The sequence below is a fragment of the Pyrus communis genome, chromosome 3, assembly GCF_041283825.1.
Source record: "Pyrus communis isolate YQ-2024b chromosome 3, ASM4128382v1, whole genome shotgun sequence".
NCBI lineage: Eukaryota > Viridiplantae > Streptophyta > Magnoliopsida > Rosales > Rosaceae > Pyrus > Pyrus communis.
Window position 1 is genome coordinate 16,824,410 of NC_142567.1, and position 12,338 is coordinate 16,836,747.

General features: G+C 34.3%; 1 protein-coding gene across 6 annotated transcripts; it reads left to right on the plus strand.

The window, feature by feature from the left end:
* The first annotated feature begins 1,181 nt into the window (after positions 1 to 1,181).
* Positions 1,182 to 8,765, plus strand: YAB2 (Plant-specific transcription factor YABBY family protein). 6 transcript variants are annotated; one of them, XM_088691141.1, is made up of 6 exons: positions 1,182 to 1,688; positions 4,064 to 4,192; positions 4,767 to 4,899; positions 5,702 to 5,750; positions 5,924 to 5,999; positions 8,374 to 8,765. In XM_088691141.1, exons 1-6 carry the CDS (start codon positions 1,623 to 1,625, stop codon positions 8,485 to 8,487), a joined length of 567 nt encoding a protein of 188 aa, XP_088547267.1. In that variant the 5' UTR covers positions 1,182 to 1,622; the 3' UTR covers positions 8,488 to 8,765. The 6 variants fall into 6 exon arrangements, with proteins under 6 accessions (XP_088547267.1, XP_088547266.1, XP_088547269.1 ...); XM_088691140.1 differs by having other exon boundaries at positions 1,391 to 1,688; positions 4,761 to 4,899; XM_088691143.1 differs by lacking the exon at positions 1,182 to 1,688 and adding an exon at positions 3,354 to 3,724.
* Positions 8,766 to 12,338: the final 3,573 nt, after the last annotated feature.

Consider the following 12,338-nt stretch of genomic DNA (forward strand, 5'->3'; position numbering starts at 1 on the left):
TTTAAGCAGGACGTCTTCTAGACTCTAGCAGATGGAGATGAAGTTAGTGACCTACCCTAGCGAGAAGAAGAAGCTTGAAAAGAAGCTCAGGATGAAGCGCAGCCCCAGTGATGGGAGGAGGTTTGGCGACACATTGCTGCAATGGCCTAAGCAATGACAGCTTCTGTTATTCACCTTCTCGATCCTTCGAGTGACCTTTTTAGCCGCCATCCCACCAGCCACCCTAGTGGTAGTTAGTTTAGGATATTTTACATACATTTGTACGAATATTTCAGTTTTAGTATAATTAAACATACTTTTTAACATTATGGTTTTTTTTTTTTTTTTTTTTTATATATATTTTTTAATTAATTAATGTAAATTTTGAATTTAAAAAGAAATTTAGACGTTTGCTCGACGAATGTTTTCGTCGAGCATGTGTTTTGTACTTTTTTAATTAATTGCCTAATGAAAACACTCGTCGAGCATGTAGTTTGTATTTTTGTTAAAATTAATTGCCCAATGATTATTTCGTCGGGTGAAAGATTTTACAATATAAAATTTTTTAATTTCCGAATGCCCAATGAAATTGTTTCATCATGCAAGTTCCATTTGTCGGGCTAAATAGGTCAACACACTTCACTTGACAAATACAACTTGTCGGGCAAGTATACTTTGCTTGATGGGATACTATAATTCGTCGGGCAAACATTTGAACGACGGGTTTTATGCAACGGATATGGGGCAACAAAACGTCATCAGGCAAATGTATAGACAATGAAACCTTATTAATTTGCCCGATGAATATTTCGTTTGGAAATGAATTTCTTTTTGTAACGACTCTCTCTAGCTTGGACACTTGATAGACACACATAATACAAATACATGACAGAAATCCTAAGCACGTCTTTCAAATGACAAATAATATGGTGTAAATACATTTCACTTGATATTCCGTGTCAATAAAAACTCATACACGTCTTGTTTTATTTGTACGGATAAAAACTTGTACATGTTCGTTTCGTTCTAAAAAACTTGTACATATTCCGTGTCAATAACGACTCTCTCTAGCTCCTGTTTTTATTAATTTCTCTCTTCCCTAAACATTCCAAGCATAAATATCTCAATCGCGCCCCCCTCGTCCGCTACAGAAAGCCAAGGGGAGGGTTAAGACTTAAGAGATGGGTCACTCCGACCCACTCATTCCCTCAATCATAACACACCCAACCCCACCCCCACCACCTCACACACACACACACACACACACACACACTCTCTCTCTCTCTCTCTCTCTCTCTCTCTCTCTCTCTCACAAATGATCCCCAAACAACCTTTCCCATAAAACCACCTTTTATAAATCCATATTACAAAAACCACTACTTACATTTTACATCTATTCCCACTCCACTCCGACCAGACTAGTCCCATCCTCACTCTCTCTCTCTTCTTCTCTCTCTCATAAAAAGTTCTTGCTTTCTCATCTTTTGTCTTTGTGTTCATTTCTCTGTACATTTTTATTTCTTTAATAATAACAAATTATATCTTGTTTCTTTTTTCTGTTTCACACCTTAGCCTTTCTCTCTCAAGAAATACTACCTGATCAGGCTATAAATTACAAAATTAAGCTTTGAAATATTAAGTCAATGGATTTGATGGCATCCGAACGCGTTTGTTATGTTCACTGCAACTTCTGCAACACCATTTTAGCGGTATCTCTCTCTCTCTCTCTCTCTCTCTCTCTCTCTCTCTCTCTCTCTCTCTCTCTCTCTCTCTCTCACTCTCACTTAGTCATGTCCATCCTTAATTATTCAATTCTAAGGTTTCTTTGTGCCATGTCTTTCAACAGCTGAATTGACCAATATCCGCGCTTTCATATTTTTAGCTTTCAGATCAAGAATGAATTTGATTCGTCATGTCCCTCTATGCACCCCAAAATAACAACTTAGTTAAAGGTGTAGAAGAATCTATAACTGGGTTTTTATGAATATATAAAACAATTGTATCCCTTAACCGACTACTTACAATGCCCTTCTTCCTGTTAAAGTTTAAGTACTCGAATTGACGCCAAGAATTGCAAATTCTTGAGAGTCACACGGAATTGATCAAAGAATCTGTCTCCTACCTTATATTTTATGAAGAATTGTACCTGGGTTTGTTTGGCCTGCAGGCCTCCCGGTAGATGAAAATAATAAGAAAATTTCATTTTATGTACGTCACATCGACCAGTGGTTGTAGAATTGCAATCGATCGACCCCATAAAGAGCTAAGTGGATTTATAACAATTTCAAAAGTGAGGGAAGATTGCTTCCGGCTAAAGATAGCAAACAAATCTTCTAAATGTGTTCCGCTACGGGATTCTCGTGGCCATGTACTAGGGCAACAAGTAGCTAGGTTATAAGCTAGGGTTGAAGTTTCAGATCCCAAGCTATATGTGCACAACTTTATGCAGATTCCTACTCTCATGTCAAGCTACTTATATATGCATATTTATTAAATTGTAGGGTTATATATAATATTAATTTATTACTAAGCCATGGCAGTACTGATTCATCTTCTTTTATCGTTCTATCATTTCATTCCTTACTTGATCTCTCTCTCTCTCTCTCTCTCTCTCTCTCTCTCTCGATGAATAAATGTGATCCAGTTGTTGCATATTTCAGGTTTTGAATACCAATGAAGAACAGAAGGCACCTTTTCCTTACTCTTTATAAAAACCTGTGAATAGAGTCTAAGGAGGGAGGGAGGGAGGGAGGGAGAGAGAGAGAGAGAGGGAGGGAGAGAGAGAGAGAGAGAGAGAGAGAGAGCAGCAGCAGCAGCAAATAGTGCTTCTTTTTCTTCTTTGTTTCATCACAAGGTGCCTCTGATAAATTAAACCTTCTAAAATGATTTCCTTTGTTTTTTTTTTTTTTCCCTTCCGAACGTTATGTTTTGTGATAATTGAGAAAGTATTTATACGGATTTCGACAAAAAAAGAAAAAAGAAAAGAGAAAGTATATATACGGAAAATGAAGATGTTAAACTGGAGAGTACACAGCAGAATGTACAGTGATTAAATTAGTGTAGTTGATGATGATGATAATTCAGGCTCTCTTCCTTTAATCATGAGTAGAGTAGTTATGTTTGATAGTGAAGAAGAGTGAGTGGTGAATGCTGCTGGTCATGGCCTTTAATGGTTTCCGTTCCCGTCACGTCGCTTTCTTTCGTTCTCTCTCTCTCTCTCTCTCTCTCTCTCTCTCTGTGTTGATGCATCGAGCTATTTCCTTCTATCTTTTATCATCTTCCTTGCGGGTGTGTCAGGCAGAAAAGCCAGAAGGGGCACCGAAAGGGAAGAAAAAAGAAATAGTATCTCTGTGTGCGCGTGTGAGTTTCTGTGTGTCTACGTGTGAGTCAGAGAGAGAGAGAGAGAGAGAGAGAGAGAGAGAGAGAGAGAGAGAGAGAGAGAGAGAGAGAGAGAGAGTTTCTTAAGTAATTAAATGAAGGGGGCTAAGAGACCTTATAGTTATTTACCCATGTGTGGTCTGAGATCAATTCTGCAGTACTTTGTTAATTTGAGAAAAGAGGTTTTCAGCATCGATAGGCATTTAGGCATTTCATTCCTCTCCATGTTCTTCTTCTTCTTCTTCATCATCTTCTTCTTTATAAATACATGATTCGTCCTCCTATCGCTGATGTGTGTCCTATATGTATTACTGTTTTCAATTGATAGAGTTCTTCATAATGATCATATGTCCATCAATGCAATCTGGTTTGTTCTCATACAAGATTTGTTTCTGTTTTATGAATTAGGATTTGTATTTTTGTTTGGTTAATAGGGGTTTGCTTACGATCATATTCATATGATGGTTACATTAACGCTTTTGAGTGCGTGTATGTGAGAGAGCAAGAAATTAAGATTCAGGAGCCAACAAATTAAACAAAAAATCAATCAACATCGAACTAAGCAAGAACCTAGTTAGAATCTCACATCAATTAGTATTGTAGTGATTACTTTATTTTTCTTTGAAGAAGAATACAGCATTTAGGTAATAATTCAATGTACCTCTTACATTATATACTGATCGGTAACTGAACCGAATGGATGCAGGTGAGTGTTCCATGCAATAGTTCAATGAATATGGTGACGGTGAGATGTGGGCATTGTGCCAATCTGCTCTCTGTTAATATTGGAGGTTCCCTTCAGTCGACTACAATTCCTCCTCATCAAGATCCCCAGGTAATTGTACATTAATTATTAATTTAAATATATATGTGCATTTGGCTTTGCAAGTTGTGAATTGCCTAGTTGATAGATTTTTCTCTTAAGCTTACTGTATTGGGGTTCAAACCCTACCATTCTTTTGGTTTAAGTTAGATTAGTAATAATATTTGTAAAAAAAATTAAAAAGTATGTGCATTTTGCCTCCTTTCTTAGGTAATTATATTCAATATTTTTCTGACTCGGATTCCATAAATTTCCACAAGGAATTTGATGGGTGTGTATGTAAACAAGGTAGTTTTATGAAGTGTGCGAGTCAATTTATTCGTGATCAATTAAGGATTAGACAATGTTTTTTCGTTTTTCAAAGATCGATCAACCAGTGATTATTCAACCAGTACCAACTTATTATTATGTATTTTCGTGATGAGCATGTCTATGAAATTTCAATTCAAATTCTTTTGGTGCCAAGGTGTTGACAGTGATTTGACTGATATATATATATATATATATATATATATATATATATATAATTTTAATGTAATTTAATTGGTTGTTTACTGGTTAATAATTTATTAATTGAAAGTTACAGAAACAACACCTGAGCTCTGAGGATTCAAATAAGAACTGCGGCTCATCATCATCATCATCCAAATCCAACAAGTTTGGTCATGCATTTGAGTCTCTAGAGCTTCATGACCAACCTAGAATCTCTCCCATAAACCGTGAGTCTCTCTCTCTCTCTCTCATACACAAATAATATGACATATCTTTTGCAGTCACTTTAAATTAATGAAGTCGACCAGACCTACCCCCCACCCCCAACCACTTAATGTCTCATACCAAATGTTAAATGCAAACCAACAACCTGGGTTAATTATCTTATCATGATAGCTTTGAGCAAATTAAGTGTCTCCGCACAATTGGAAAAAAAGTAAATAACAAGGAACAATTATCACCTAATACTTCAAGGTGATGATCCTGTTAAATGCAAACCAACTACGTACCTAGGTTAGCTGAATGTGCTTCATCCTATGCATTCGAGTTTGGGTTCTCTATGTGCAATTTAATTAGATTTGGTTTCAAATAGAATATGTACAAGAAAAAAAAAAAATATATCTACAGCCATTTAGTTTGAATAATAAGCATGCAAACCCCATTTACAAGTGCTCAATTAGGGATTTGTCCTCACTTCTCACGGGCCAACTAGGATGGTGACCTTTCATAGCAGATTTCAGTACCCATCAATTAATGGATAGCAATGTCCTAGAAACTATATATGCTCATGAGTATTAATACTTTCACATTTTATACAATATCTATTTCAGAAAAACAAATTAACAGGTTGTACATTTTGAAGTGTGGAATCTAGCCATATATATGTGTGTATGATCTCAATCTCAATAATATCATTGGAATGAGCTAGGTACAAAATATTTTAGCTAGGTAGCTCAATCTAATACTGATGTAATTTTTGTCCTATTTTTCTAACCCAATTTCTTCAAATTAATTGTTAAACATATATAGCACCAGAGAAAAGACAGCGGGTTCCTTCAGCATATAACAGGTTTATCAAGTAAGTTTTTTTTTTTAATCATTGGTGTTGTCACACATTTTGTTGCTATACAAGTTGACGATGATGCCAATTATTATTATTATTATTAAGAGATGGAATTACCCTTAAAGATGAATTACTGATATGATAATTAACTTAAATCTCTCTCTCTCTCTCTCTCTCTCTCTCTCTAGGGAGGAGATCCAAAGGATTAAGGCTAGTAATCCTGACATTAGCCATAGGGAAGCTTTTAGCACAGCAGCTAAAAATGTAAGTTATGGGTTTCTAACAAAGCAGCCATCATGTCTCTCAAAATTTTCATATATATGGGAGACCTTGTATTAATTCATTACAATATAGCAGAACTATCAAGTTTTATTTTGGTAGTATATATATAATGGAACCACCAAGTTGATCCATACTATGTTATAGTGAGTTATGAGTGATTCTTGCTTTCGAGAACCCATGTTACTAAATATTTCATGTGTTAGAATATATATGGCTCTTGAAAGTAACTTAAGAGTCATACAATATATCATAATAATCGAGAACTTATTAATTAAAAGAACAATTCTAACAAAAAAAAATACCAATCAGATAGGTGTGTGCTAATATGGTGACTAACCAATCAAAGAACAATTTTGGCAATAAAAATATTAATAATCAAATAACAATTATTAAAATCAGAACTAAGTTTCTCATCATGATTAGTACGCACCATGCATGATTGTAATTCTTTTCCTTTTAGTTTTTAGTTTACAAATTTTTCTTTAGATAAAATTGAACAGACACACAAACTACGTACAAGGTTTTTAGTTCATATAGATGCAAGCTTCAAAGAAAAGTTTAAAGGTTGAATAGTATTTAAATTAATAGAAAAAATTATTGAGGTCAATAATTAATTTAAATTTCAGCATCCGTGAATGCTTATTTCATTTTCTAGCAGTTGAAACAATATTCCTCTCCAACTAATTTCAATATCACGTACGCATTAAAATTTCACTTTGACATCTTACAATATGATTGACTCAATCCTTATATTAAAAATATTTTGTGACCTCAAAATGATCCCGGCCGGGGTTAAAGAGGAAACGTACGGTTTGGCAAGTCTTGGAAAAATAGGATCCTCTGCGTACTTGTGTTTTCTTTTATCATGCTTATGTCCAAAACAACTTGTTTATGGATTTAAAGTTTTAGGGTTTTGGGATTATAGTTTGTGTTGAAAAGCAATTTAATGAAAGTTCAATGCATAATTTTAATCATAAGCTGATCATGAGTGCCATAAGTAGAGAAGACTTGCATGGGAAATGCCATTACATCTGGAATAAAATATTATATCATTTTAAATATAATAACCTAATTAATATAAAAGGCCAAAGGAAGAATCAGGAAGATAATGAAAGATCAAGCTCTCAAAATCGCTTATCCATCGGCTTTTGCAATTTGAAGATTGTAAGTAAAAACTTACGGAAAACTGCATGGTGAACTTGAATTATGAGAGTAACAGATAACAAGGATCGAGATTGGATTTTATGTGGATTAATTGCCTGTCACTAATTAGCATCTGACTAATAACAAATTAATTATGTGAAGTCAAGACTACAAATCTACTTGATGGTTAAGATAGCAAGAAGCATCGTTAATGTTTATTTTGATTGAAGGTTAGGTTAATGCTATTTATATGGACAAGATTTATCAGTACATCCAAAGGACAAGATTTTAGCAATTGTTAATTAATACAAGTGTTTCATACTGGAGAAGTATACATCCATTACTTTAAGTGGCCAGTAGCCAGCCTTAAAATTGCCTTGAGGCCTTTTGTAAAAGCTTCAGTCTGTTTTTGTGGGGATTTTTTTTCATATCGAATTACTGATTAACTTGAAGATAAATTTACATTCAACTCAGACTTAAGAAATGTAGAGAGCTTGGGGGCTTAACATCCAACTGAAATAATAAAGGATGATCTAAAGAAAGTGCATCCCTAGAAATAGAATAAGCTATTCCTTATTACATTGTCTAGGACAAAAGGAAATTAATGTCTGGTCAAAAATTTTTAAGCACAACCTTAGCCTTCTGACCATTGTCCTCAACCAGAATAGTAGTTAGGCTTAAGTCCCATACAGCATGAATGGCGTTCTCAGCACCACCTTCAACTTGAGTGTATATGTATTAGGTTTAGGGTTTAGTTACTTAGACTTGCTTATACAATATTGATACGTTCTTTTAGCTCATACATTCTTTTTGGTTACAATGAAAGGTTTGGAACCCTTGACGTAGCTTACTCCTATCCACTCGCACCCCCAGAGGCTTAGCTCATAAATTCAGTTGTCAATATTGAAGTTTTTAAAGATGCAGGAGTGATCCTCAATATGCAGATATATGTTCTAATTAAGTTCTACTAGCTTATAGACAGAAACATCACCAAATATATTGATGCATAAACATGAGCACAAATTGCAGGCATCCTAATTGTAGAAGGTATAACACTCGTTAAAAGAGCATCTGCAGTAATATGTGCATTTTTCTTTAAGATTGTGCAGTATTAGGAGTAGTTATAGATAATACATTTATGATACAATATCAATGTGCTAGTTAGAATAAAAACTAAATATATCAACTGAGAAAAAGGTCGTTTGTGTTGCAGTGGGCACATTTTCCCCACATTCACTTTGGATTAAAGCTGGATGCCAACAGGGAACCAAAGCTAGACCAGGCTTTTGCAGAAGAGGGAACTCAAAAGTCTAATGGCTTCTACTAAAACAAAACCGGTATATACAATATACCCCCTCCTGTGAGAAGCATCTGCAGGCTTCTCTCTCTATATATGTATGTATGATGCAACTACTAAAAAATATTGAGGTTGATGAAGTCTCCTAACCCTACAGCTGGGAAACCTCTTTAGAACCTCACTTTGTTTTTACTATCTATAGCTACGTGTTTAAATTGACTTTCCCTAACTGCAAGAAGCAAATATACTATTGTGGTTCGTTCATGTTGAACATATTTTATTCTCTTAAGTAGACAGTTAAACGTGCATTTGTTGATTTACCAACCATAGTCTCTCTTTCTCTCTCTCTCTGGGTGGAATGACCGGACAAGGATTGTCTGCACTCCCACTTCCGATCCTCTTCCGTGCCCTTCTGTTTGTGTGGTCACGGTTAAGCCATCTCAACATTTTATATTACTATTTATTTTTGTCTTATTATCTCTATAAAAAAACAATATAAAATGTTGACGTGGCTTAATCGTGACCACACAAAACAGAACGACACGGAAAGACACCGAAAGTGGGAAGGCAAACAATCGGAAGGACCACAAAATTAACCAATGTGATATTCCATCCATCTGGGAATCCACCCGGAGGAACCACAGGTTAATACACACCAATATGTTTGGCTGTTTATAATTGTACAACCAGCTTATCAGTGTATATCGAGCTGTACGAAAGCAACACGAGAGAGAGAGAGAGAGAGAGAGAGAGAGATGCCATTATTCATAAGATATATAGATGATGCGGACGTACTTGCACGTTTCACTTACTCTTACCGAGAGAGCTCAGATAGTTATTAATGGATAAATTAAGTTCTCATTCCTCTCTTCCTTTTTTTATTTTTTATTTTTTTTTATTTTTATTTTAGAAAATTAGATTTTAATATTTAAATAAGATGAAATTTAGAAAAATGTCTTATACAAGATTGAAAACTGATGTTAGTCCTTAGACTCTATTTAATCACAGCAAATGTATTCAATGTCTCTCTTTTTTATTTATAATTTTATGAAAATATTATAAATTTTAATTCTCATTATGTTAAGTAACTTATATAAGAAAATATTTTTGTAGAGATTTTTTGGTACAATTATGTTTTTGCATATTTTCTTATGTGCCACTAATTCATTACAATATATTTAGGTACGAACATTTTGGTAGGTTAATCTAATATGTTTAGGTATGGACATTTTAGTACACTAGTTTAGTATAATATATTTAAGTATCGATATTTCAGTACACGTATGTTTTTGCATATTTTCTTATGTGCCACTAATTCACTACAATATATTTAGGTACGGACATTTTGGTAGACTAATTTAGTAAAATATATTATGATATAGACGCGTAGGTACACTATTTAGAGTAAGTCAAATAAAATTAATGAATTAAATGTGTATAATAAGTATAAATTTTAATATAATGACATCAAATAAGATATCTATTAAATATTAAAACAAAAATATAATATGAATTTGGATTAAGTACATATTAGAGGACTAAAATCAATATCCAATCTAACACTAGGTTTTTATTGAATTTTAATCTCCTTCAAGGATTAAAGTTCAAAAACCCATTTTTTCTCATTAATTGAATTTTTTTTTTTTTTTTCATTTTGGACCAAGGTCCTTTGACATTTGTTCACATCCATTATTTTTAAATTAAATTAGAGAGTTGCTAGACCCACTCCTACCATAAAAAATTAAAAAATTGAAATGCTATTTTCCCATTCATTATTAGTCCTAAAATAACCTCTAATATGTTAATTCCCCACCCACTAATATTCCTAAAAATTGAAATTTGCATTACTCAACTTAAGTCGTTGATTGCTTGTTTGCTCCATGCATGTCTCCGCTCAACTTAGGACATTCATTACTCAACTTAATTAAGCAAGTTAAGAAACTTATCCAACTTATATATGCATCTTCAAGGGGCCATGCACATAAAACTGCAGGATGCATGCATATTGCTTTGGTCATGCTGACGTGCATGGTTAACCCTAGCTAGTTCACTCGCCGTTGATGGGTGTGATTATCACCACCTAGGGTTGATGAGAGGAAGCAAGAATGAGAGACGTGGGGTTGTAAATGGTACAGCCATCATTTAACTTGGTACGTTCTGTTGAAAATGTGGACTGTTCTGTAACGCCTGCAAATATGCCCACTTATATTGCTGTAGAATGAGCAGTATTATGTAAATGGCCCTGTAAAAAGGACAGAGATCCCAGCCATATCTTACCCTACCAAATCCTAAGGATTCGGAGATTTGGATCATTAAAATTTGATCAAACGGCTGCAAATAGAGAGATCCTTCTATAGTGATAATAATTATAGCAGTTAAATCAAATTTTAAGGATTTTAATCTCTGGATCCGTAGGACTTGATGGGGAAGATCTGGCTGGGATATCTGTCCCTCTATAAAAATGCCATATACAGTACTAATACGCAGAGAGGTACCCAGAGAGGGAGAGGGGATTTGGATTGGTTTGTCTATTGGGATTCGGTCAAGAGTAGAGAATCTGAAACGTCAAATCATGTAGTTGGTATTTTCAAATCATGTGTGGGTGAGAGTGAGTGAGTCTTGTCCAGAAGGATGGACTGGACGGGTGATTTTACTTTACTTTAGTAGCTTTATGAGTGTTCGGATCGCACTGTCATATCAGTCCTTACTGATTTTGAAGGGAGGGAACCGCTGAAATGAAATCACCATGTCTCATCCATCTAAGAAATCCAAAGAAACTGTGTCAAAAGTTGCACTCTTCGTAGATCTTATGCTATCTTATATTTTTGACACAATATTTTATAATATTGTTATAAAATATAACGTTAAATTATGAAGTAGTAGAGAGTTCATAATGATTCACACTTAAAAAAAAAGTCTTTTTGGCATTTCTCCTTTCACAAATAATTGATATCGTAAACACCCATAAACAATGAATGTAAAATACTAGAATACCCTTTATGAATTAGCATTGATTATGCCATTATTGACCTTGAGTAGCGGTTTTGGCATCTTCCACACCAATCCGTGAAAAGTAGTGAGAATTGAACTTGAAACTGTAGACTACCGAAGAAATTGCACAAAACTGAAAACCTGTTATGTGTTAAAATTAGGTGAGACAAGCACCAACACTCCATCGCAATGAGCTATATTGCAATGGGAAGATGCAACACAAGCTAGGTTGAGCTTCATGAAAAGACTCTCGATTTATCAAAGGCAAATGAGTTGACTCACATCGTTATATGAAGTATGTTGCACGGGAAGATGAATTGTTCTCGTGAAGAAGTTGAGTCGAAGGACATTGTATCTTATATTTTTCTAATAGTTTTGTTTGTTTTGTCTTTGTGGATTAGTGAAACTCTGGGATGAAGTTTTAAAATCGACTTTAATGTTATTTCTAAATCAACATAATCAACTATTATTTGCAGCCCTTTTCTTTGCCCTACTTTTTCTATCAAATGATTCAAACCAGATTTCTTTGTATTTTCTTCCTATAATTTCATTTTTTTTATTGATTACCTTGCCCTCTACCTCCCACTTGTATTATACACTTCTTTTGATTATCTTTATTAATTTAATGGGTCTTTTAGTTTTGTGAAGATCACTTGATTGCTCATGCTATGAGTTTGAAATTTCTCTCAATACATAAATGAAAGGCCCTCTCCCACAAAGAATTATGGCTCCGCCACCACCTTAGTTGGTACAATTAAATACATTATCAATGAAGACAATAACTCAGTTGACTATTTATTGAACCATTCTGTAACAATGGTACCATTGTGCAAAGCTTTATCCCCTTTAGACTATAGTTGTGTCCTAATGTAGCAAAATCATCTGCTGCT